The 27,494-nt window shown below is 39.4% G+C and overlaps 1 protein-coding gene across 7 annotated transcripts in view; it reads right to left on the bottom strand.

Annotated features, from left to right (window-relative positions):
- LOC137124272 (zeta-sarcoglycan) overlaps positions 1–27,494 on the bottom strand; it is a 315,366-nt gene that overhangs the window by 53,634 nt on the left and 234,238 nt on the right. For all 7 annotated transcript variants that reach the window (XR_010913939.1, XR_010913938.1, XM_067499090.1 and 4 more), the window contains one exon: positions 16,228–16,315. Coding sequence is in view for 5 of the 7 variants with exons in the window: in XM_067499090.1 (XP_067355191.1) it covers positions 16,228–16,315 (88 nt within the window). In the remaining 2 variants the exon portion in view is untranslated. The remainder of the gene's footprint in view (positions 1–16,227; positions 16,316–27,494) is intronic.

Raw genomic sequence — 27,494 nt, 5'->3', positions numbered from 1 at the left:
CACAGCATTTTTAAAAAAGGGACATTTTAACACATTTAAGCCTATAAATACACATAAAGTCTTGAAATGTTGCTTGAAGGTGCTTGCATTCTTATTTACCTATTTAGATAATTATTTTCTTATGTTACCAAGCAGCATTTTCGGATGTTTCAATGTCCATTTGCGCACACACAGAAAAGAAGGTTGAGCAAGTACAGTGAGATTTTTACAGTTTTTGTTTAGGACACACAGTATTTCTTCTGCATTCATGATCTTTTATTGTAGTAATATTTGTCTTCTTTTTATCAAGTATGTAAAAATGGTCTTGTTTTAGGGCTCAGTATGTGAGCTACCAGTGATGGAAACTTGACAAGCAAAAGTGATTTAACTACTAAGCCCCTGTATTTAACACTGAAACAAGTCTACATTATTATTAAAAAAAAAAAACATCATACCATATCCCAAACATATTAATTGAATGTCTTTTCAATATCAGAGGCAAGGAGAGCTCTCTCATGCTTGAAGTAGTGTGCTGTATATCTGTCATGTTTTTATTGTGCCCAACTTCCAGCACATGTTACAAAGTCTATAGCTCACTGGTGCAGACGGGTGACTTCATATGGTTCATTAAACCCATTCCTTAGGGAAACACATACCCATAGATAAACAAGTGATGAAAACAACATTTGCTGAATTGTTATTAAAAGTCTATGGAGACAGGCCTAGTGCAGTTAAAGTGCAATCATAAGGATAAATGACAACATTGGCTATAAATCTATGTCTTTATTGAGTCCTTGATGACCCCTTAGGTGCATTCCAGTTTGTTAATACTTAGCTCTGTGTATTTTTAATTACCTCATTAAAACCATTGATTTGATCATAGAGAGGCAGCATAATTGAGGAAGACGTGCTGTCTGAACTTCACTGATTGGATGAGGACGGTACACATAGAATTAGACTACTCAATATTGTTGTGATTCTCAGCCAGTCAAACCAAGCCCCAAAAATTGCACTATTGCTGAAATTCTGATCACTGCAAAAATGGATTGTTATGTACATCATTTGTTTCTCAGAGGGGGGATTTGCAAAGATTGTTGATTCATAATTAGACTGTGCGTAATGGCACAATTGAATTTTATGCAAGGCTTTGCAAGTTCTTACTTTACATACTAATCAGCAACCACTTTTAGTTGATATTCAACAGTTTAACTGAGACAGCAACACCATCTTTTTGAGAATTACTCAAAATAAAACATGACGAAATTCCATATATTCATACATTTTTATCCACTACAGCTATAAATCCCTACATATAGCCATAAAGAGTGTTAACTATAACAACATATTCACTTGTTTTTTACAACAAATGATCATCTATAACCGTTCTTGGCCTCTGACTTTCAGTTCCCTAATTTCAATGCTCTGATAATCCACTTTTGAGCTACATCAGCTAAACGCCAGAAAAATGAGGTGAGTGATTCCACCCAGATAAAAAGGGAACATAATTAGTGTAAGAAGGTAAAGATAATAAAGTGATAAATGTAGGCTTGAGTTTAGAGAAAGGTAACAAGGTCAGTGGGGAATTCACTGGTTTAATAAGAGATGAGGTCTATGCATGATTAAAAAGGGGGAGTGAAAGGTAAAATGACAACAGAACAGAAGAAGAGAGGATGAGGGAGACGGATAAGGGCAAGAGAAAGACAAAGGGATGTGTATGTTGAAATAGGGTTGAAAAAGGCAGAGAGGGAAACACTATGAGTTGAAAGTCACTTCTAACATTTGGAGGGGTTGTTTTTATTGCAGGTAAGAGTGAATTATGCTTTTACTGCCCAAAACACAGTCTTAGCTACACTCACTGAAACATGATCTCGCTTCCAAAAATCAAACATTTCCAACGCACCTGCAGATAGTTACACAACACATCATCCTCGAACGCATTTGGGTACTGCAGTTACAGCTTTTGTCACCTGCTACATAAAAGAACACACACACATGCGTGCAGACACAGAAATAAGTACTATTCATACATCTTCTGCTTCATAATCACTTCATAATCTGCTACATCAGCCACACTATAAACACAAACTCACACCAATACAAATAAACAACTCTACAAGGGGAACGTGAAAAAAATGTAAACAATGGAACAGGCTAGTTTAACCACGTGTAAATGTTATGCTCTGTGGTAGTCCAAGTGTGGAGTTTAAACACTATGTTGACCTGTTTTTACTGCACTGTTGTCTGAGTAACCAGGTTAGTCAACCAGGTGTTTGAGATGCTGTAACATGGGAGTTGGTTTCCATGCTCTTACTGTAACACTGTGTATACATGCAGCAGAAGAGTAATCAGACTACTTTACATCTGACTTTCTTTGAAGCATGGGTTACAGATATTTAACTGTAAAATGACATAATAGTCTGCCTCTTGAATTATTTTTTAATTAATGTTTTTGCCCTGTACATGCATGTTATAAAAGAGAATTGTACTGACGTTAGAGGAAATGACAGACATGAACAACATGGTTTCTTTTCATAGCACAACCAGTTGGAATTGGAAAAGAAAATGCATTAGAAAGCAACATATCTAGACTTTTTCTGGGGACCACAGGAGTAAGGTTCTCATGCCTACAGTAAATACAGCATTTGGCTTCTAGTTGGAGCCATGACAAACCTATACAAACATCTATTTTCAAGATCACCTTCCTCTAATTTCCCCGTTGAATAAATTAATACTAGGGGACTGTATTTCAGTTAGGCTTAATTTATAATCTATATTTTACAGTCTTCCATGTTTTCTTAGCCAATTGGTACAGAATACTGAGAATCTTAATTACGGTTATGATGATAATTCCACTATTTGCCATATTTCCTATCACTGGATTCTATTAATGCTGAAACATCATCACCTTGATCGGTGAAAGGGTTTGGCTTCAAAACTCCAAGTTCCCTTTTCATCCTTATGGTCATTAACAGGCCAAGAGTGAAAGTGAAGTTGGAGAGGAAGGGAAAGGATGGAGGGATGAAAAAAGGGAAGCAGAGCAGTAAAACTGATATGATACGCCCAAGGCCAACAGATGTACTGTATTCAGATATTCTTTCTTGAAAGATGGGCCTTTAGGGGGACACAATGTGTTCTTTTCTGTCATATGAGATTCAACAGAGTATGGCAAGCTGTGAGCGCTGCCTACACAACTCCTTTTTATTCTCACACTGGAAAGCAAAAATGTCAAAATGCTATTCACTTTTTTGGGCTAAGTTGCTATCCTTTAATGCCCTTTGATATCTTTTGTATAAAACTCACACACAAGGCCTGATTGGAAAACAGACATATTCGAATTGGTTTACTGACATCACCCTGCAGGATTTCTGCAGGATCAAAGTACTAAAAAATTCATTCAACATGCATCACTTCTTGATCCTTACAGGCAAAAGAAATGTCAGGCAACCAGCAAAAAGTCTGCTCGAAGTGCAATTAGGGCAAATGTTCCCTCCAAGCAGGTATTTTGGTCTGTGCAATAGTCTTAGGCCATCATCAGCGTGGTTGTTTTAGCAAAGTCACCATGACTGGCTTCTAGAGGTACAAATCTGTAGTTAGTGTGACCATCCTTTGCACCTACCTGTAATACAATTGTGAATTCTTTTGGGGAGACTGTCTTAATGCTTTCTTAAGTGATCTTCTGGTATAGTAACCCAGGCTTATTTCATAACTTCCCATAATTCTTCTTTAGGTCTTCCAGACTTTATCCTTTGAGACAATGTCCAAAGCTGATTTGTCTTGACATTGTCTGGAGTTCATATGTGAAACAGGCTTGACAATCTTCTCATTAAACATTTTCTTGGTCCTCCACTCCTATTTTTGTGAGTTCAAGACATCCTTAGTGCAGGGGGGCAGGAAGTAAAGCTACGGAAAGTCAAACTGGAGTCCAGGAGCAAGGATTGTGACATTATCACATACTATTTAAATATTTCTTTTATTTTGTTGTTGCATTCTAATAAGGGGATTGAAAAATTAACACACATTGTCATCGTAGCATTGCTAAAACAACAACCCTCATCATAAGAGTTTTGCACAGTATTATTTGTCTAACAATTATTATAAATCAGTAAATTACACTGATCAGATTGACAAAAAAGAAAAGTATGACAGCAGTTTTTTTGTTTGTTTGTTTTGTCCCCCTTGTGTAGTTCAAATCATTACCTATTATTTTATTTAATACGCAAGAAAGTGTAGGTACAACTGTGCCTTAGTATGTTAATGTACTGGTCTAAATGTTTGTGGACATTTCACCTTTCCATACCACTGACTATGATGGTTCTGCACCTCTTTTACAAGCTGGGGGGAGCTGTTCCTCTGGTGACTTTCAGTGATGAATACTAATAAGGGGTTTACTGAGGCGGAACGTTTCTGGCGACTGGTGAGAGGAAATAACCATCTTAATTTAAGGATTTCTGAGTATCCCTATGACTGAGTGTGTGTTGTTCGTGTGTGTAAGTGTGTATTAAATGCGCTGCCAAGTTAGCATGCAAGGAACAGGACACAGCAGGTGTGTGAGTGTGTGTATGCATGTGTGTGTGCATGCATACTTCTATTTGCTAACTAGTTAAGGCCAAAAATTGCAATCTTCTAATGTAGTTAGAATGTTTTGGCAAAGTGAGGACATTTTGCTGGTTCTCACAAGTTCAAAGGGCTGTTTGAGGGTTAAGAATAGGCAGAGGCAGGAGTAGAGATGTAGTAAATGTAGGTTATGGTTAAACTTAAATTGTATATTTTAGGGTTAGGATAAGGGGCTAGGGAATACATTATGTTAGTCCTAACAAAAATATAAATATGAACCTGTGCATGTGTGTGCTTGCATATGACAAAGTGATTATTGATGGTGTGTGAGAACATTAGTTTGTGACAGAACATAAAAGATGTGTGTAAACAGAGAAATAAAAATAAAGATAATTTATGTGCAATTGTGATTTCAACAAGTTACTGCCTAACTGTGTGTTTCTGATTGTACAAACTGGCTGCATTAGGCTGTCTGGTCATCTAGTTTTAATACTGATTTTGCTGACTCCAAGATGGACACGTGTATACTCAGATACATATACTCTTTTGCTCATTGAGCAAAAGACAGAAAGAGGTGAGCTGTCAGGGATTTTAAACTTTAAAGTGTCAGAAGGGAAAGAGTGTGCGTGCGTGCGTGCGTGCGTGCGTGTGTACTAGAAGATAATAGAAGGAGATTAATTTCTATTTAAAAACCTGGAGAGGAGCCTTCAACTGAAAATACAATTTAACTCAACACTCAAGTTGTGAATACTTGTGATCTTCCCAAATTCTGATGCCATCCTAAACATATACTTCTGGTGAGTGATACTTTAATTTCTAATAAAAATGTAACACATTTTGATGCCATTATGACTAATAATAGCAACTGACAAAGAGAAATGTCAGTTGAAAAAAGTCAATAATAGACAGATATTTCCATCCACGAACATTAATTTCCAAAAATCCTATCCTATCCAAAAAGTCTCTTATGGCATCATATGTAAATGGAAGTTAAAAAAGCAGCTAAAGTGGAATTTCATCTGTTAAATTCAACCCTTTAAAATGTTCTGCAATGTTCTTTAAAATATTCTGCAGAACACTGTAGATGTATGAGCCAACCAAGGGGGTTAGTTTAGTTACTTGTTTTATGTAACGTTTGCTGTGTGTGTAATGTAATTGTTTATGTAATGTGTGTTTTGTCATGTGTCCATGTACTGATGATGTCTTTAGTGACATCATATGGCTTTGATAGTTTGCCTTTGATGATTGCCTATGTAGAGTTTGTTGACCAGTGGTCAAGGAAACAATGCAATGCTAAGGTTTTGTTAAGGAGAGATTCAGTTTTAGCTCAGCTACTGAAGGGTGCAAACGTGACACAGTAACTGAAGCAGAGGAAATGAGTACAAGATAGCAAAAGGGTTCAGCTCAGCTACTGAAGGGTGCAGACGTGACACAGTAACTGGAGCAGAGGAACTCTGACTACAAGAAAGGTGTGGACCGCAACAAGGTAGAAGAAAAGGGTTCTGTGTGTAGCTGTAGAGGCACACGGTTTCTTACCGAGTTCTACGAGTCCTGCAAGTCATGTGAGTTCAGACATACTTTGGGAAACTTGTTTGATGAAACAGGTAGTGAGCGTGCTTGTGAGATCACTGTGCTTAAAGTTGTATGTACAATTGATTTGTCATTGGCTACGTTGAGAAGCAAGTACAATAAATGTTCAATGTTTGTCTAACAACAATCTCTGGAGTGAAGTATGTGCTGAATAGTCAGGAGCCTTAGATTCGAGTAAGATCACCTCTACATTAGTAAGAAACCGTCTCTACACGGGCTAAGCACTATTAAGAGACTGATGGAAAGACGGGTTGCTTCAGATGTTGATCCAGACAGCGTGATGGACCAACAGGCAAGGCCAAGCAGCGAAGCCATTGAGGAGGCACCACAGGTGGTACATGATGATGCTTTGCGGAGTCTGAAGAACAAAAGAAAGGCTAAGTTAGAGCAACTGCTGAGACAAAAGAGCAAGATCCACCAGTTCATGGATGAAGAATGCTATTCGGTTGTGGAGGACAGGATGTTACCAGCGTTCTACCAGCTGCTTAAAGAGTTATGTGATATAAATGACTCACTCAAGGAAACTTACCAAGAGCGTAAGCTTGAAGATGACATGAAGACCGATCAAGATTGGTTCGAAAAGAGGCTGTCTGCACTTAGGGCACGTGGCGACGACATCGCATGTCGGTTAACAGAGGTACGCCAACGTCGTGAGGAAGCACGTAAGGCAAATGAGAGCGTTGCTCCCGAGGACAGTGTGTCTGTAGCATCCACAAGGAGATCTAGGAAATCTAGAACAAGTTCTGTCACATCTTCAGCTACAAAGGCATGCCTTAAGGCCGAAATAGAAAGAGCTGAGCTATTAGCAAGGGCAGAAGCGTTAAAGCAAAGACACGCAATAGAGCAGGAAGAAGCTAAGCTTAGGGTGTTAAGGGTGCAGGAGGAGGCTAAATTTAAGGCAGAAAAAGAAGAATTGGAAATGAACGCCGCTCTTGCAGCTGCTAATGCACGAAGTCAGATCATGAGTAAACGTGCAGGCCTCACTGAGTCACGTGGTCCAAATGTTGGCACTGATGACTTCCATCTTAGTCAGGCAAAGACGACGTATGCTGGGGAAGAGATACCTGTTGTGGGTAGTGTGGCTGTTCAGATTGAAAGGGCAAGAGAAGAAGCTGTAAAGGGGTACAGATTAGGGTACAGTACAGATTACAGTGGGGAAGTAATGACTGGGGCTCGCGGCTGTGATACCCAAGCAAGGGCTGTTAATCAGCTTCCAGAATCAATGTTTAGTGGTGCTCAGTGTCGAACTGACCGTACTGAAGTTCCGGATAAACAACTCAGGGTTTATACTAACCCTCCTCAAGCGATTCCTATCTTTAGTGGAGATCCTTTAGACTATGATGTTTTCATCAAAGCGTTTGAAAACGCGGTGAAGAATAGCGGTGGGGATGACAGTCAGCGACTCTATCTGCTGCACCAGCACACGAGAGGACAACCTAAGGAGATTGTGCAAAGTTGCTTTAGCATGCAACCAGACGAAGGATATCACAGGGCCAGGTTTCTTTTAAAGAAGCACTTTGGTAATGAATATACAGTTGCAGCAGCCTACATGGACAAGGTTTTGAATTGGCAAACAATTAAGGATGAAGATGGCAAAGCCCTCTATTCATTCGCTCTTTTTCTAAACAATTGTGTGAGTTCCATGGACTGTATGGCAGAGCTTAATACTACAATCAGCATACAAACAATTATTTCCAAGCTTCCATATGAGTTGAGAAGGATGTGGAGGAATGTGGCTCATGACCTGAATGAAAACCACAACCGTAGGGCTACGTTCGCAGATGTAGTCAAGTTTATCACTGATGAATCAGAGAAATCACTGCATCCTTGCTACGGGGACTTAGGAAGACTTAAAGAACACTTAAAAGGGCCTGCAGCTGCGTTTGGGAAAGTAAGTGGCATGAAAAAGAGTTTTACCACTACTGCAAAGCAAGTTACTACTCAAAGGGATGCAAGTATAGAGCCTGGTTTTAGTAAGACAAGCTCTTCCAATAGCACCAAGGCCTCACCCAAGCCTATCACTACCATCAAAGCATCACCCGAGTCTTGTCTCTTTTGCCACGAGGGACATACATTCGAATTGTCAAAAACTACAGAATAGGCCTTACAAAGAGAAGATAGAGTTTCTCAGGAAGGAAGGTTTATGTTTCAGATGTTTAAAATCGGGGCATATGAGCAGGCACTGCCAGGAAGTGGTAAACTGTCAATTGTGTTCCGGGACGCACAACACGTTGCTGCACGTGAAGCCAAAGGAAAGGCAGTCCGTGGATCGTGACAATCCGGCAGTGTTCAACGGATTAGTGAACAGCAAACGTAAACAGAATTTCGATGACATGCCCAAGAACACCGAGCGCATCCTTGCCATCATTCCAGTCCGAGTAAAAGCCAAAAAGGGTAACAAAGTAATCACTTCATATGCATTCTTGGATCCTGGCAGCACAGCTACGTTTTGCACAGATGAACTTCTTGATGAGCTGAATCTACGTGGGAAAAAGGTTAGCCTTATTGTTACAACCATGACAGAAAGCAAGGTTCTGACCAGTACTATGGTGACAGAGTTGGAGGTAGGCCACCTGAACTCAAATACCTTCACAGAGCTAAAGGAGGTGTTTTCACAAAAGGCTATTCCAGTAAGCAAGAATAACATCCCGCGACAAGAAGATATAGATAAATGGCCACATCTTAAAGGAGTACAAGTACCTCTCATTGATGCAGGCATAGGACTGTTGATTGGAACTGATGCTGCCAAGATGATGGAACCAAAGGAAGTTATTCCTAGTGTCGATGATGGGCCCTTTGCAGTCAGAACCATACTGGGTTGGACAGTCAATGGGCCACTAAAGGTGGATGGTTGCAACACAAGCAGGAATGAAATAATGCAAGCCGTGTCAAATCGTGTATCTGTGGCCAAGCTGGAAGACCTTTGGAAACAACAGTTTAAATATGACTTTCCCGAGGATGGGCAAGAGGAAAGGTATGAGATGTCTAAGGCGGATCGTCTGTTCATGGAGAGGATGACACAATCTGCTAGGTTGGTAGACAGTCATTACTGCCTTGATCTCCCATTAAAGGAGTTGAACATTAAAATGCCAAACAACCGGGCCGTAGCAGAACAACGTGCTACAACTCTGAAGAAGTTTCTCAGGAATCCGTCATTCAGGGCAGATTATATTACCTTCATGAATGATACAATCACCAAGAAATATGCGGTAAAGGTTCCAATTGAAGACCTTGGCCGTTGTGATGGGAAAGTTTGGTATATTCCACATCATGGGGTGTACCAACCGAAAAGCTTAAGCTTCGTGTGGTGTTTGACTGTGGCGCGTCATATCAGGGAACCTCTTTGAATGAGCAACTCCTTCAAGGACCTAATCTTACCAGCACAATAATTGGAGTTCTAACCAGGTTTCGTCAGGAACCAGTAACAATAGTAGCAGATGTGGAAGCCATGTTCCACCAGGTAAAGGTCTCGTCGGCCGACGCTGATCTACTCAGATTCCTATGGTGGCCAGACGGTGATGTTAGGCGACCAATGGCAGAATACAGGATGGAGGTACATCTGTTTGGAGCCACTTCATCACCCAGTTGTGCTAGTTATGCGCTCCGCCGATGCGCAGAGGACAATACACATCTGTTCAATGACTGCACAGTAAACACAGTGCTACGAAACTTCTATGTAGACGACTGTCTAAACTCGGTGGAGACTGTCGAAAAGGCTGAGTCTCTTTACCACAGTTTGAAAACTATGTGTCAGATGGGTGGCTTTAGGCTAAACAAATGGATCAGCAATGATAGGAGGGTGTTAGCAGCCATTCCAGAGGAGGAGAAAGCGACAGAAATAATGGACCTAGACTTGGACAAAAATGCACTTCCAGTAGAAAGGGTATTGGGCGTGCAATCGTGCATTCAGTCTGATCAGTTCAAGTTCAGGGTCGTTATTCAAAGTAAGCCCCCCACAAGAAGAGGGATTCTATCCATGTTGAGCTCAGTGTACGATCCACTGGGAATGCTTGCACCTGTGAATTTATATGCTAGGAACATTATGTAGGAGCTTTGCAGAATGAAGTTGGGATGGGATGAAATAGTGCCTGAACATCTCGCCCAAATGTGGTCTCAGTGGGTGCAAGGTCTTGAGGAGCTAACTGACTTTGGAATTGAGAGATGTTTTAAGCCAAAAAACTTTGGTCAAACTGTGTCCGCTCAACTGCATCATTTTGCAGACGCTAGTGAGAATGGCTATGGGACAGTAACATACTTGGTCCAGCGTAACATCAGTAATCAAGCTCGCAGCGCCTTTGTGCTGGGAAAGGCAAGGGTTGCCCCCTTAAAACCCATGACTATCCCTCGTCTGGAGCTTACTGCAGCAACCTTAGCAGTTCGTATAGACAAAATGCTAAGGAATGAGTTGGAACTACCACTGGAAGACTCTGTGTACTGAACTGACAGTACAGCAGTGCTAAAGTACATCAGCAACGAAACATCAAGGTTTCGTACGTTTGTAGCTAACAGGGTGTCAGCGATTCAGCAGACCTCAACAGTCTCTCAGTGGCGCTATGTAAACTCATAACTTAATTCGGCAGATGGTGCATCAAGGGGACAGAAAGTGAAGGCCTTTCTGCGAAACAAGCTGTGGGTGTCCGGACCTGACTTTCTTACACAGGCAGTCGGGAATTGGCCACGGAACCCAGACTCTCAAGAGATTGATCTGGATGTAGCCGATCCTGAAGTGAAGAGAAATGTCACGGTGAATGTTCTTGCAGTTGAAGAAAGCACTGACATAGTGCAAAGGTTGATGGAGTACTACTCATCATGGTCACGCTTAAAACGGGCCGTGGCGTGGTTTCTGAGATTGAAAGATATGCTTCTAACATCATCCAGAAGAAGAAAGGGGCTGTTACAAAATACCGTCCAAAATATCCAGCTTCGAAGGAAAAGGCTGAACTACAAGACAAGGAAAAAGAACCTAACTGTGGATGAGCTCAAGGAAGCAGAGGTAGACATAATTCGTCATTGCCAGCGAAAGAGCTTTCCGGATGAAATCTCATCTCTGCTAAAAGGGGAAGCAGTAAAAAGGAGCAGTCACATACATAGACTAAATCCAGTGCTTCAGGATGGAATTCTTCGCGTAGGTGGACGGCTCAGCAGAGCTGCCATGCCTGAAGAGTCCAAGCATCCCGCTATTCTGGCTAAATATCATCGGGTATCTCAGCTTATACTGCAGGACATCCATGAACGAATAGGCCATGGTGGTCGCAACCATGTCTTGTCTACTTTGCGTCAAAGATACTGGATACCAAATGCAATCTCAGCAATCAGAAAGATTTTATCCAGTTGTCGCACCTGTCGAAGATTACATGGAGCAACTGGGCAGCAACAAATGGCAGACCTCCCTCTTAGTAGGGTCTTACCTGATGAACCACCGTTTACTAGAACAGGTGTCGATTGCTTTGGTCCCTTTACTATAAAACGAGGAAGAACAACTGCAAAAAGGTATGGTGTCATATTCACATGTATGGCTACCAGAGCTGGTCACATAGAGGTGGCAGCGTCATTGGACACGGATTCATTCATTAATGCACTTCGACGTTTTATTGCAAGAAGAGGTCAAGTTGTAGAAATTCACTCAGATAATGGAACAAACTTTGTTGGTGCTGAGAGAGAACTCAAAAGGTCTCTAGAAGAGTGGAACATGTCAAAAATTGAAAATAGGCTGACTCAGAGTGGTATCAAATGGATGTTTAATCCTCCATCTGCTTCACATTTTGGAGGGGTATGGGAACGTCTAATTCGATCTGTTAGAAAGGTACTCAGCGCTACATTGAAGGATCAACATTTGGATGAAGAAGGTCTGCAGACATTACTCTGCGAGGTGGAAGCCATTTTAAATAGTCGGCCAATAACTACACCTTCGGATGATCCGAATGACTTGGAGGCTTTGACGCCAAATCACCTTCTCCTCCTAAAAACCCAGCCTTCGATACCTCAGGGAGTTTTCCAGGAAGATGATCTTTACAGCCGCCGTAGATGGAGACAAGTCCAGTATATGGCAGATCTCTTTTGGAAACGTTGGGTTAAAGAATATCTACCTGAGCTTCAAAGGCGGCAAAAATGGACACATGCAAAGCGTAATTTTGTTACTGGGGACATTGTGTTGATTGTGGATGAGTCAGCGCCCCGTAACTCCTGGGTGATTGGCAGGATCATCCACACAATACAGGATGAGCGAGGTTTAGTCCGTCAGGTTCGTATCAAGACGAGGACCAACGAGTTCGATAGACCCATAACCAAGGTCTGTATTCTCCAGGAATCAGAGTGAGACAGTGGTAAAGACTGATCTCCTACGGTGTGTTAAGTGCTGGCAACCTCTGGCACCAGAAGAAAGAAGAAAGAACACCATAGAAGAATAGTCATGATGTTTATGGATTATTGTTTTATTATTGTATTATTGTTTTTGGTTTGTGCAAAGTAATTTAGTAATTGTTTCCAACATTAAATGTCTGATATTGGAGCACAATTAGGGCCCGGGTGTGTATGAGCCAACCAAGGGGGTTAGTTTAGTTACTTGTTTTATGTAACGTTTGCTGTGTGTGTAATGTAATTGTTTATGTAATGTGTGTTTGTCATGTGTCCATGTACTGATGATGTCTTTAGTGACATCATATGGCTTTGATAATTTGCCTTTGATGATTGCCTATGTAGAGTTTGTTGACCAGTGGTCAAGGAAACAATGCAATGCTAAGGTTTTGTTAAGGAGAGATTCAGTTTTAGCTCAGCTACTGAAGGGTGCAAACGTGACACAGTAACTGAAGCAGAGGAAATGAGTACAAGATAGCAAGAGGGTTCAGCTCAGCTACTGAAGGGTGCAGACGTGACACAGTAACTGGAGCAGAGGAACTCTGACTACAAGAAAGGTGTGGACCGCAACAAGGTAGAAGAAAAGGGTTCTGTGTGTAGCTGTAGAGGCACACGGTTTCTTACCGAGTTCTACGAGTCCTGCAAGTCCTGTGAGTTCAGACATACTTTGGGAAACTTGTTTGATGAAACAGGTAGTGAGCGTGCTTGTGAGATCACTGTGCTTAAAGTTGTATGTACAATTGATTTGTCATTGGCTACGTTGAGAAGCAAGTACAATAAATGTTCAATGTTTGTCTAACAACAATCTCTGGGGTGAAGTATGTGCTGAAGAGTCAGGAGCGTTAGATTCGAGTAAGATCACCTCTACAGTAGATGTTCATTGGCAGTGTGTGGTTGCCTCGAAAGCTAGTATCTTAATGTATCATCAGTGGCAATAGTATTTGATACTCTGTCATCTGTGTGAGAGCGTGGAAATGGGCGAATAAGCAGCAGTTGTGAAGGGTTTTGTCTGCTAACGTAGAAAAGTGCTATGTAAGTGCATCCATTTATCATTTGATATGATAACAGGATTACACATAAAATTAAAAAGAAAAGCTATGATTGCTCTTGCCTACATAAAATGTCAGTCATGATGTTGTGGTGGTTTCCCACTTCAACTTATTATTCTCTTCTACAAACATGAACATTCATACAAACTGTTGCATTTTTTTTTTGCATATTTGTGATGGTATATGGTTCAAAATCTATGCGTTAAAACATTTTATTAAATCACACCTGGTAAAGTCCACAGCTTTTGCTCTATTTTGATTAAAACTCAGACATGTTAGGTAGTAACCTTACTCGACTTCAGCTGGAAATAAGACACTGAAGTCACATTTCTTCCAAATGTTCCTGTCCCATTGCTGATGTCTTTCTGTCTCACAGAGTGGAGTGTACTGAGCAACTACACTGGGTTTCACTGCCAATGAATGACAGCTGTCACTGCCCAAGGGATATGTCACAGGCAGTGTGAAAGCCCCATTAGGCTCTTTTTTCTCTGCATTCAGGACTATTGAGTTCCCTGTCTATGTACATTCTAACCAGGTTGTACAGTACACTGAATAAATATACTTATTTTCTTAGATTGCAAAAGAGGCTGAGATGTAAATACCATTAAACGAAAGCTGCAATTCTGAATTTACGTCTGATATCCATCTTTGGATCTCTGGACATTGTTGTGCTGTCTTGGCTGACACACCTTCAATGTTGCATGTAGGATGGGGGCAGTGCCAGTGGACTGGCAGACTAGGATTGTGGTTTCCATAGCCTATATATGCATTCTACCATAATCCTACTATTCTGTCCTGAGATGATTTCCTGAACTTCATGTAAATGCTTTCTAAGATTATCTGTTTAACCCTTTAGTCTGGCAAGTATATTTAAACACGCTGTGTAAACTTGCTGACAATTTCAGTAAAGCATTATCTATTTTAAACTCATGCAGTCCACATGAAGCTTTACCATATGTGCCCATTAAACCAGCCCTAAAGCCTTTTGCAAATTTAATTTACCTTGATAGCAATATACACCCATCCTGACTTTTTTAGGGCTGTCAATCGGTTACATTTTTTAATCCCGATTAATCATTTATTGCAATTAATTGCACATTGCACACACATAACCTTTTATTGCCTAGTGATTAACTGGGGGAAACTTTGTTCTACAAACATGTGATTAATAGGTTTAAAATGATTATAGAAATCAGTCACTATCACTCAGTGTATTTTCTTCTCCGTATGATGAGGTTTGCTGGCACAGCTGGTAGAGAGGAGGGCAGTTTCAGTGAGGAGGCTGCTAATAGACTCTAAGAGAACTTGCTTAGTGAATAAGTTACCTGACAAATCAGGCTAAACTGTTATCACATCATACATACAGCTATTGTTTTAGTATATTCATGGTAATTAGAAATAATACAAACTTACTATGGTTAACAATACTTGTGATCTCCGCAGGCACAGATGACATTAATGTTGTGGTTCAGTGAACTGCTTTTAGCTTTTTACCTGCCGAGTTGTATTTGCGTGTAACAGTACAGTAAGAGTTGTCCACCTCAGCTTGGGACGTGTCTCCCTGCTGCTGCTGCAGCTGCCTCTGTATTTTGTAGGTGTGTGTGTGTGTGTTTGTGAATGCCTAGGAGCTGCAACGCCCTCCTTTAGACAGGGAGACAGACGGAAGAGAAACTGAATCACAGTAACTATAACTTTACACATGTTTTTTTCACTCAGTGCATTTTTGGAGTGCAAATGAAATGGGGAGAATGGGTCAACATTCCTATTCAGAGTCACTTAATCGTTTCTCCTTAGCTCTGCGCAGGTGAAGCAACAGGTCATCATAACAAAACACGTGTTAATAAAATTACTGGCATTAAGGCGGAATTTGTGTTAACGCATTCTCGTGTTAACCTTGACAGCCATACTTTTTTATTACCTCCACACTATTAATGGAGTTCAACCATTTCATTATTTATTTCCACATTCAATTCTTATAACTTTCTCCTTTCCATTGTAACGCCTTCAATTACCAACAATCCTGAAACTTGTTGAGAGCCCCACTGCTTTAACACTAGAATAGAATAGACACTTTTATTGTCGTCATTGGACACATATACATGTTTACTGGGGTAGACTCTTCCTCAACATCACAACTGGTATGTGGGCTGGGATTTGATCGGGAAGACTTCTACATCCCAACCTGATGTTTGACCCATTTAGCCACCAGGCTCCACTAAGTAAATCTGATTTCATATATAACAGAGACAAGCTCATGAAATCCTACCGTGCACGGGGATCTCTTTTATTCACTAAGGAGATCTATGTGCACATTTTTAAATACCTTATTTGTTAAAATCCTCTTCTTTAGATTTTCTCCGTAGGTTCTGAGACATATCACAATGTGTCATGTCACATATGTGATATGATCTCTATGTGTTGTCTGCTATAAGACACTGAGCCCTCACTAATCCGATAGAAGCTTAGAAAAATGATAAAGTAGAAAGAACTGCATGGCTGTCAGCCTCAGTGAGCTACACTAATGGAAACAGATAGCATTTAGTTTGGTAAACAGTAGGAGGTAAATGTATTTAGGAATTCAAGCAAAAACAAAGCAATAACGCTGACGGGGAAAAAAATGATCTGGTTTAGAGGGTGTTTCAGAAGAAAACGTTACGTAGCATGTATGAGCACGTCTTTGTATTCTGTTTTTATGACTTACCCACAGTTAGCTGACCAGTCAGTTGTCCCTGATCATTCCTAGCATTGACAGTCACATTTCTGTCTGACTGAAGGATCAATGGACTGTCCTAGAGAGATGGGAAGAGGTAAGGGGACAATTAGGACAACATTAAATCATATATTATTCACAACATCACAGGAGCTATGCTGGATCAGAGCAAAGTTTACGTCACACTTTTTGGAAGCCCTGTGATTACATGTGTAAATGCAGGAAAATTAAAAGTAAAAAAAGTTTTCGGTCAGGAGCCAACAGTGACACAGGAGCTAACAGCTGTGCAGACAGCTTGACTGATTAAAGTAGGAGTGCATCAGCTGCATGAGATGCACATGCCATGCAAGATTGAAATACATGGAAACCACTTCAGTGTAGAAATGGCATTAGCCTATATCAACCTTCACATTTCATACTTGACTCCATGTCATCTCATCTAATTTGAATAATGTATTCAAAACAGCATGCCGCCTGTGAGTGTTTGCTTGTTTTCAGTTGTGTCTGCTTGAGTGTGTGTGTAAAAAGGCAATTATTCTCAACCTAAATGAGGAAAATGCAACTGTGACCCTGACCTCTGCTTTCCACTTTAAAGTCTGATTGAGCCACATGCTGCCCACATTAGTTTACATTTGGTGGATGTGTGTTCCAGTGAACGCAAACCCCATGTCCGCCATTTTCATTAACTTCCAAACTCAATCTAACATCTGTCTTTCTTCCTCAGTAATGTCACACCGTGTAGATTGGTCTACAAATGTCCCTTACACACATTAACTAACTTTTCCTTCTATTCTCTGTCTATTTTTAACTCTATCTGCCCCTTAATAATTTATTCATTCTCTTTCCCTTCGCTTTTCTTAATTGCTTATTTGTTTTGGCAGCATGAAATGAATACCTCACAGGTGACCCAATTTTTTTGTTGATTTCCTCAAATTAATATCTTGCTGCATTCCTGGCTGAATTCCAAATGATAATTGTGTTAAAATTGGAAAGTCGTTGATCCAGTGAAATGGAAAAATCCTCTTTTCTCCCCCCTTCCTTCCTGTTCACTGTCAGTTACCCTCTCCTACCCCTCTACTCTTTATTTTGCTATTTGTTGTGAATGAATATTCATCGTTTTCTCCTGCAAGCCAGGACCAAACTTCTAATATGTCACACCTGTCTGTGTGCCAGTTTGGAAAGGCCAGGGACACAATCATTAACGACAACGTCACGATACAAGCACTGACAAACAGGACTCATGTAGGTCTACGTGTGAGTAACATAGACCAGCTAAAACTAATCTTATTTTATTTTTTAAGTTTTGATCAAGTGGGTGTCGCTGAGTCAACATTAAGCCCCTCTCTGCTCTGAAATTTATGACACAAACCCAGCTGGCGGTTTAGTAGATACACCAAGGTCAAATTGTATGCAGTTTTATACAACACTTGGAATCACATCATGACAATGACAATGTTTATTTTTTATATACATGTGTTGCTGTTGAATTGCCTCTCAATACAGAGCTGCATCGTTATTTAGCATGTGTACACTTTCCATTTTATCAAGGAACAATATTGATAGGAATATCAATTAGTATCATTAGTGGTGGTGATGGACAGCAGTATCAATCAGTATTGATATCGGTATCAATAAAACCTATACACATCTGCACAAATACATATTCTAGATCACACATCATACACCCCCACCTCTGTGCACATACACAGAGTCAGTAGTCAGACACACACCACCCACTCATACAAAGCCAAGTAACAAATTTTTCCAAACAACAAATGAACACTCCACATGGTTTATTCTGCATTGCCTCCCTCAGCTGTTTCATAACACATGTATGCTGGATTAATTTTTTTCAACGGGGCGTGTGCTAGGCTTCACTATATTATCTTTCCACTCTGTTTTAAGCGATGAGCGTTTTGAAAAGCATGACAGTTGTAATGTGCTTTGAATCATTCCAGCTCAATGGGCAGTGTGCATGAACAGGCCTGATCCCATTCACTTAGCGCAGGACTGTCATTTCTTTCAAGTGTGACGGTGCAGGTAGATAGAAAGTGCTATTTGATTAAGTACTCGTATGCAAATGCATGGAAATGGAGGCTGTAAATAATTGCAGCATATTAAACAGCTGCTAATGTCTATTTATACTACAGCTGATTGAAGCCAAACAATCTGACTGTTGGTTGTTGGAAGGTTGTCTTATGTGAAACGTAGGAGCAGAAAACAATAATGAATTGTCTTCTAGATGAGAAGATTGTTGATTCCACCCAGAAAGTGTCAGCAATACAAGTTCAAAATCTTAAGCTTCTTATCAGATTAACCACTTTTCACTAGAGTAAGAGATTTTATTTAAAACTAACTATAATTTACACAAAGCCATTGAAAATGTTGCTGAATTGACAATGTCTGGAGCACATGTAGGCATGTGAAATCCATTCAGGCATCAGTAACGCAAAGAGAATTGGAGATCTTTTATGACACATACTGTATCATTCTCAAGGCAATACGCAGAATAACAATACAGAATATATAGAACATGCATCCATCTATCCCTTATCTGGAACCGCTCATCCTGTTGAGGGTCACAGGGCTGGAGCTGCCATTGGGCGAAAGGTGGGGTACACGCTGGACAGGTCACCAGTCTATTTCAGGACCAACACAGAGAGACATAGACAGACCTTCGTTCACACCTACAGGCATTTTGAGTTGCTAATTAACTTAACATGCATGTCCTTGGACTGGAACCCACACAAGCACAAGCAGAACATACAAACTCTACAAAGAGACTGTAGCCATCCCGGGATTTAAACTGAGGAGCTTTTAGCTGTGAGGCAGCAGCGTTAACCATTCTGTAACCCTGCTGCCCCAATGTAAACTAGTATATATATATATTTCTTTACAAATTAATCTCACTCACATTTACAACAATATAACATGTACTAAATTGAATTTTGAATTGGTTAAAAACTAGAAAACTACTATTAACGGCATCAAATAAACAATGGTCACCTAAAAATATGTTATTGGTATTCTTCACAAAACACTTCAATTTTCAAATAATCCAATAACTTTTCCTGGATCAAGGTCACTGGAAGAAGTGCAAAGGACAAAGAAATATGGGTAATTTTATTTAAAAGCTTTCACTTTCTACTGAAACTTCTTTAAGCATAGCTTTAAACTCTATCATTGCCCTGACTCATTTCAAAGCTGAAGTGGTGAAAATTAAACATAAAAAGGGATTAAAGCAATTAGTTAAATATTTTGATAGGAATTTTGGCACATGACACACTGTTGTTTTCTCTTCTCCATATCTCTATGTCTCTATGTCTGGGTAAATTATGTCAAGAGTCATATGATATAATTTTTCACTGTTGTGATTTTAAAGTGTGAAAACTTTCTAGCAATGCAATCATTGTTAGTTATTTTAAAATTAGTATCATACATTGTTTGAATATTGTTCAACTGGTGTTGGTTTAACAAATGATGGTGAAAATACAATAAATGAAGACAGCGCTGTTTAAAAATGAGCGGTTTTAATAAAATTGTAACACTCTCCATAAATATCTCTAAAATCACGTGTGTGTGCTTGTGTGTGTGTGTGTGTCTCCATAGGGAATGTTTGTACTGAGAGTTTTGTTATCTTTCTATCTGCACTGATTTGGATTTGTTGCTAGTTACTTTTTTGAAAAAGAGTCTCCGGAGGGGTCTGAATACTGACTAAATGTAGTCACAAAGTAGTTAAGATGACAAGAGTGATCCTCACTGCCTCATCAAGGTTGACAGCAGCGCAATGTTTGATTGACAAGTAATTGTCACATAATCCTTTTGTGTAAGAAGGGCCGGATACTTATGAATTTGATTGGATATGTAAGTTGGTTTGCCGTGTGACCACTGAAATTTGACTAATCAAGTTTTTTTAATTTATGTAGGATTCATTAACCTTTTGGCAAGCTACTTGGAAAGCGATGTGTTGGAGACCCCTGATCTAATGCTATGTAATACACCATTCTAATGTTTTGGCCACCTCATTTATTTTAAATACGGTGGCCAAAACATTAGAACCACCTCTTCTTAAATTGCACTCAAGTACAGTAAGCTTTCACCACCCACTATGACCTTAGTAATAAACAGAGTAGAATTCTCACCTTCCTGACAGTTTCAACTTAAAAAATTGTAAAATTGTAAAGTCCTTCATTCATTGTAAAAGTAAAATTCATGGCAGAGGTTCTGTATTGGATTGCATTAGTTTGTACAGGTGTAACTAATACAGTGGTCAGTGAGTGTAGTACTCTTACATGGTAATATGGCACTGCCAACTTTTCATGCCACTTGCAGGCTACAGCTGCCCCTTGTGGTAATGCTGAACACACACACACACACACACACACACACACACACACACACACACACACACACATACACACAGACTGCCAATAGATGCTGCTGTGGTCAACAGCCCCACAGTGATTCCAGATGATAAGGCTAAATACCATTGACAACATAAGCACACAAATTTACAAATTGAAGAAATGAAAAAAGGGATAAAAGCATTAGAGTAAAATAATTTATGTCTACAGACAGAAATGTAGTGCAGCCAAAGGAAGATGGAAATATAGACACATCTTTATCAAGAGGGCATTTTTAATTTTATAAACATCATAAAATGTCAACAATGAAATAACAATATAAAACAATAAATACTATTTTAAAAATATGGACGTGTTTTAGACCGACTTTAGAAACTACTTCTGTACAGCAGATCAATTATTATATAGAGAATAATTTTTCCCCAAAATTAGAAACCTTGAAAACGTAAATTGCATGCTGGAACAGCAGTGGTCATGGTAGCACCAGCGAATGATGGAAAATTATTTTAAAACATGTTTATTTATGATTTGGTGAGTAAATGAAACATTTCATCGCACGTACATACACCATTAGTAATGCTTATAATTGGTTCATTTGTCTGTTTAATTCCCTCACTTGCTCTCTCCATTGTCCCTCTGGCTTTCGTGTTTATGGTCTCGCACATAAATGTCTAAGTCGTCACACTCATCGTGTGAATTGTGCACAGAGGTGCAGATATTCTAAAGACAGACACATTGTGCTCTCTTTTGTGAGGGGACACAACATACACCACAGTGCCATTAATTCATTTAATGGTTTAATTCTCACTTTGATTATAAATACGTGCACAGAGCTGCCAGCCTTAGGTAGCCAATGTAATTAGTCAGGATATAATAAGCTATGGACTGGTGGCCCCCAGCCACTAGTACAGGCAGGTCCTGATAACCGTTTTGAGCTCACCTGTCTCACTAACTGACTGACTGTCGGCCTACAAACGTCTGGACTCAAGGTTCATCAGTGATGTGATCAGTCATTTATGTTTAGCCATCACTAAGACAGCTTCAGCTTTCCCGTCTGTCTCTTATGGTCTTTCTCACTGACTGTCTAACTTCAGTATCTATCTAAACAGAGGTGTACTAAAGCCTCGCACTAGAAACATCTTTGCTGTCAGCCTAATAACAGCTTTTAGGGCTCATGACTGCATCTCTGTGATTGCCTGTCTAACCGGCCGACTGTCTATCTCTCTATCTAAAAGGCAATGGACATGTGATTATTAAGAGACACTTTTAGCTGTCAATCTAATAAAAAGCTTTCACCTCTAGTATCTCTGATCTACTTTGTTCGCTTTCAGTCTGTTTAAAAAAATGGCACCATCAAACCTGCATTATTTTTTGGAATATTTCTTCCCATTTACATTTACATTTAGTCATTTAGCAGACGCTTTTATCCAAAGCGACTTACAAGTGAGGTACAAGGCAGCAAAAATCTAAGTCCAGGAGAAAACATCAAAGCAAAGTCCTATCAGAAAATTGTTCACATTTCATGAGATGAAAGTGCAAGAAAGAGCAGAAAGGAAGGTTTTTTTTTAATACCATAAACAAATGAATAAATGTGGGTAGAAATTCTTTGTGAATGGTTAACCATCTCTAACAAGTTAACGTGCTTATATTATCAGCAGTTACGAGGCAGGATTAGCAGTAATTTAAAGTTCTTTTTCTGTTCACCAACTCCTGAGATGATTCACATATCTTAAAAGTGCAAAGCAGTGGCTTCCCGAAATAAGGGAAATAAAGAGTTTGTAACTTTCCTTCTATGCTACATACTGTGAAAAATGTTGCATGAACTTGAATAAAATGTCAATGTGGTGATTTGACTGAGAGACTGACATTTAAACACTCCTTGAGAGATGATTCACATCTTAACAGCAGCTTCTGTGCCTACACCTATCCATCTGATTTTGTTGATTCATATGTAGTGCTTTAATCTGTGAAAAGTCCCACTGTTATATGAAAAAGTAGGGCGAGACACATGTTCGAGAAGTGGTGAATAATTTTAACAGTAGGGGTGTTAGGACAGGCAGGGGAACTCTTTAGATTCATTGGTAAATACAAACACACGGTATATAGTCTATGCTAAAACTGAATGTCTACGTGTCCCACTATTCCTCTTTCAACTTTAATTCAGCTAATTAGCAAGGACTGTTAAATAAGTGATGTGTTTGTTGGTGTGCAGTCTTAATTTGTTGATTTCAGTCCCCACTGCCATATAACAACAGAAAAGAAACCAGTGTTGCTCATAAGCTTTCTCTCTGGGTAGTTGGATTTAATATGTTCAAGGGTCTTCATGTGCAATCAGGGGCCTTATCATCTAGTTAACATTTCACCAGGGTACTGCACAATCCTTGTGTCAACAGTTTTCAGATAAGTTTAATCAATTTAAACCTCAAAGTGGTAGCTTGCATGAGACTGAGCCATGTACAGTAACTCTGTGTGTGTGTGTGCGCTGCAACATATTACATATTACTACAGATGTTAAAGACATCCATTGTATATGAGAAACATTTAAAACATTTGTTTAATATTTTTTCAAGCTGGTCTTAATAGAAAAAATCTGTCCAAATTATGCACTGTAAGAAATAAGTGCCATGCTGTACATCTCTTGTTTCATGGAAAAATGCACTTCAAAGTTCACCTGAGACTCATGACACTTCAGCATTTGCTTTAACACATTAAAGTCAGCATCAAAGTTACAGTCTATAGTCTTAAAACAAATTTCCCTTTTTATTTCTCCCATATTGCCCCCTGACTCCTATTGCAAGGGATAATGAAGTTGTGCTTTGTTTGTAGGACATTGGACACAATGGACATTAATACACTGTTAGCCGACAGCTACATGTATGTGGAAACAATTTCTCAGAGGAACGTGCTGTAAGAAAAGGTCTAACTCAGCTTTGTAGAAACAAATTAGTTAGTGTATGTCCACTAGGTACAACCAAGAGAGATTGGGATACTGGTTATGCAATTGTGATTGTATGGAATTGCCCTCATTTTGCTTATTTTGGTCAATCTAGGTATTTTGGTACATTTATGCTTTCTCATGCAATATGAAATCCTCCCAAAATCATAACAAATGAGCTCGAGATGTGTTACAGATTCTCCCTGTATCCACAAGTAAAATGCCGGAATGTCATATCGCACCACCACAATTCCGGACAACAGAAAATGGTGAAATTTGTCTTGAAATTACAGTAACTATGAAAAACTCGCGATATCGATATAGCCCAGTGCATCCAGTGCAGTTTTATATCTCAGTGTCTCAGGTGGACAGGTGAAATTCAATTTTTAGTCAGAGTGAGAGCTGTAAATGCACTGTCCTCAGGTCTTACAGTGTAGTCGTGTTCCAGTAGACAACTGTTGAAGCAGAAAAGGTTTTAGTGATCAAGAGTTTCCATCTGAGGCATAAATATTACATAAATATTTTCTATTATGAAATGTGAGTAATATTTAACTATTCCTTTCAACTTGCATTCAAGCAATGTGCTTTTGGTTGCAGACATACACAGATCAGCCACAACACTGACACTACTGGTTTCAATAATGTCATGGAGGGCAAAGGTCAGCATGGCCATTCTGAGCAGTCTGCAGATACACAGACCCATATACAGAAAAAAGTTGATAAATTGTGTGCAGAGGTAATATAAGTACACAAATTTAGTACTCAAATAAAAGTGCAAGGATAGGCCTAAAAATTCTCCACTATTACTGCCAGTTTAAATATTTACTAAACTAGAAGAACTAAGCACATTATCTACATCTTACTAAAAGTACAAAAGTAAAAGTACTCGACTAAGAAAACAATGCATTTTAAACAAGACTAGTATACTTGTTTGACCATAGCCAATTAATAAAATAATAAAGGTCAAAGATCACTGTTGGTAAAGGTGGAGATGATTATAAACACTGTATGTGAATTGGGTGGTTACACAAAATGATACATGATACATGAATCAGCTTTTATTATATTTATTAGTTCATAATATATTAATAGATTTTTTAAACCAAGAGAAAGCATTAATGGTGTGGCTGATCTTTGTAATTAGAATTTTTCAGCTTAATCATGTAAGCAGTCATTGACCTCCATGTGTGCCGTGTGTGGGGCACTTTTTACATTGACGGGAACTGCGCAGTAAGCTTCGTCACAAGAATACCCGGTGTGTGCTATTTCCAAGTCTCCCGACACCAGCCTAAAACAGTTGAAACCATTAATCCAGCTCTCCTGCTAGATGAAAAATAATTTGCTGTCTTTTCACACCTTCCAGGCAATCTCTTTATGATTCATCTAAAGATTCATACCCTACTGCAGAAACCTGCAATCTCAGACATTTTATTTTACTGTATTTCAGGAGTATTTACAACAAAAATGAAACAATATCCAGATTCTGCAGACAAACCATTTAAACAAACTGTCCGAATGAGATCAATGATATAAATAACTGCTTTTGTTATGATCCCTGAAAAGTTTAGATGGAATAGCACTGTTTTTATGGTTATATGCTCCACTGCACCCCTAAGTCCCATCGCTCTTTTTACTAACCTGAAACCCAAAGAATGGATTGTTTTTTAACATGGGGGAAAGGATGGAAATTGATGAAAAACATTTTAAAGGATTAGGGAGACAGAGGGGTGGAAAGCTTGGGTTAGATAGAGGTTGAGTAAATGGAAGGCTATAGAAATACGGGCAAAGAAAACAAGAATTGGAGGGTGTGAACAAGAAGTAAAGGTAAGCAAGGACCTCCCAGTCAAGCTTACGGAGCAATAAATCTTAAAATGAGGAAATAAGAGGTGGGGGAGCAAAATAGAGATAGGAGGCAGAGGAGGGTAAACTGCAGATCATTTGTTTTAGAGATAGACACGCAAAGAGATCTATAAACAGAAGCAGCTACGTCAGCCTTCTACTTTCTGCTTTTCCCCAATAATAAATGACACTTAAGGGACCAAGCCAACAAAATCACACATCTTGAGGAAATATATGCCAGCTGGAAAAGAAACACTAGAGGAGACTGTAGCGAGATGATACATGTTTGTGATATCACATCACAAATCTGTTCATCGCACATCTGGGATGGCTATGGTTCACGAGGTACAGCAGAGTCAATGATTTGACATCTGGCTACTTCTGGCTTCATGTGGAAGTGTCCCTGGGCAGGAAACTAAACCCCAAATTGCTCCCAGAGGGGCAAACCAGTGCCTTGCATGTCCATTTCCAATTTATTGTTATTGTTGGAGTTCTCAGTCATCCCAGTTTGGTTATCCGAGGACTGAATCCTGTCAACTTGGCTTTTTTTCCTCTTGGTTAGAGGAAGAAGAAAGAAATCCAGTTGACATGATTCAATACTCGGATAATCCAGAGTGTTAATTTTTGGTCTGTGCATGGCTGCCTGCTACTGGCGGTGACTGCTCTCACCATACAAATCAACTTGTGCTTATGTTCTCCTCAATTCTGATAGATTTCTGAATAAATAAACAGCATGAATTGAGATTACAGAAATTTATCTAATCTGTGGTGAAAAAAAAATGTTCTAAAATACACTAGTAAAACGCTTGATGTTTCTATTAATGTATTTCACATTCCACAAATGCTGTCCTGCAAGTAAAGCTTTATAAATGATACCTTGAAACATCAGGGTTTAGAGATAACACAGACCTGAGAAAGATTTACATAACATTCGAGATTATGTGTGGCTTTAACAGAGCAATCCCAGTAGTCCTGCAGCATTAACCAGACATTTTTGTTATTGTTGAACTGGACATGCCAGGACATGAACAGAAAATAAATGGAAAATGAAAGTTGGTGGTCATAGCCGATTTTGTTTATTACCAAAATTAATCAGGTTTTGCTTGTCACACTGCTGTGTATATTTAATTTTAGTAGGACCCAAAAGAGGAGATGGCGAGGGGAGGTGTTATGGTTAATGAGGGTTTATTTAAAAAAAAAGGCAAACAACAGAAAAATCACTCCATGAGGAGGGCGGGAAAACACAGGTAGTACAAACAACATAAACCAGGTTAAAAAGATGAGAACTTAAACACGCTGGAGAGGGGGGATAAAATAAATGATCCCCATACCGTGAAAGCGAGGGGTGGAACTAACTAGGAAACTAGGGAGAGGAAAATAAAAGCCAGGAGCAGGAATTAAACCTAAAGTGCCAGAATGGGACTGTGATGTTGCTGGACTGCACTGCGATTCTGCCATCTACATACATAATTAAACACCAAATCAATAGTCCTAATATTAATCACTGGGTGAGCTTTAAAATAAACATGTAAATAAGTCACTATCATTCCCTGATCCTTGTTTCTTCTCTCTCTGATGTAAGTAGCTCACAACTGACAGAGGGAGGGAGAGTGGTTTAGGTTGTAGGCTGCTAGACTCCACCATAACTTGCTTTTAAGTTACGTGACAATTACGGTTTAATGGTTAGATTAATATAGAAATATTGTTTTAGTAAATTTATAGGAATTATATGTTTATATGTAATTAAAATGTGTTATCACACCCATAACTATGGTTCAAAAGGTGCAAACCACACCTAACAGTGAGAGAGATGCAAAATCATCAATAACAATACATGTTAAGACATCTAGTAATAGTCCACATCACGAGGAGGACAGGGTGGGAACATGGTACCATAGAAAACTGGCCTGATAACGTTCTAAGGAGGTAAAACAAACAAATATTATCAGTCAAGACAGGACAGTTTTTTTTTTCTTTTACTTTTGTACAAACACATGTATGAACGTGACATAATGAGTATGAATACAGAACACAAAAGCCTTGTAGAGAGTGTTTGCTAAGACCAAAGTAGAAAGGAATTGTGTATTTGCAGAAATATATAGTGGCAAGAAACAAGTGGC

The sequence above is a fragment of the Channa argus genome, chromosome 3 (genome assembly GCF_033026475.1).
Source record: "Channa argus isolate prfri chromosome 3, Channa argus male v1.0, whole genome shotgun sequence".
Lineage (NCBI taxonomy): Eukaryota > Metazoa > Chordata > Actinopteri > Anabantiformes > Channidae > Channa > Channa argus.
Note: the sequence above shows the minus strand (reverse complement) of the source record. Positions and strands in the feature narration are given on the sequence as shown.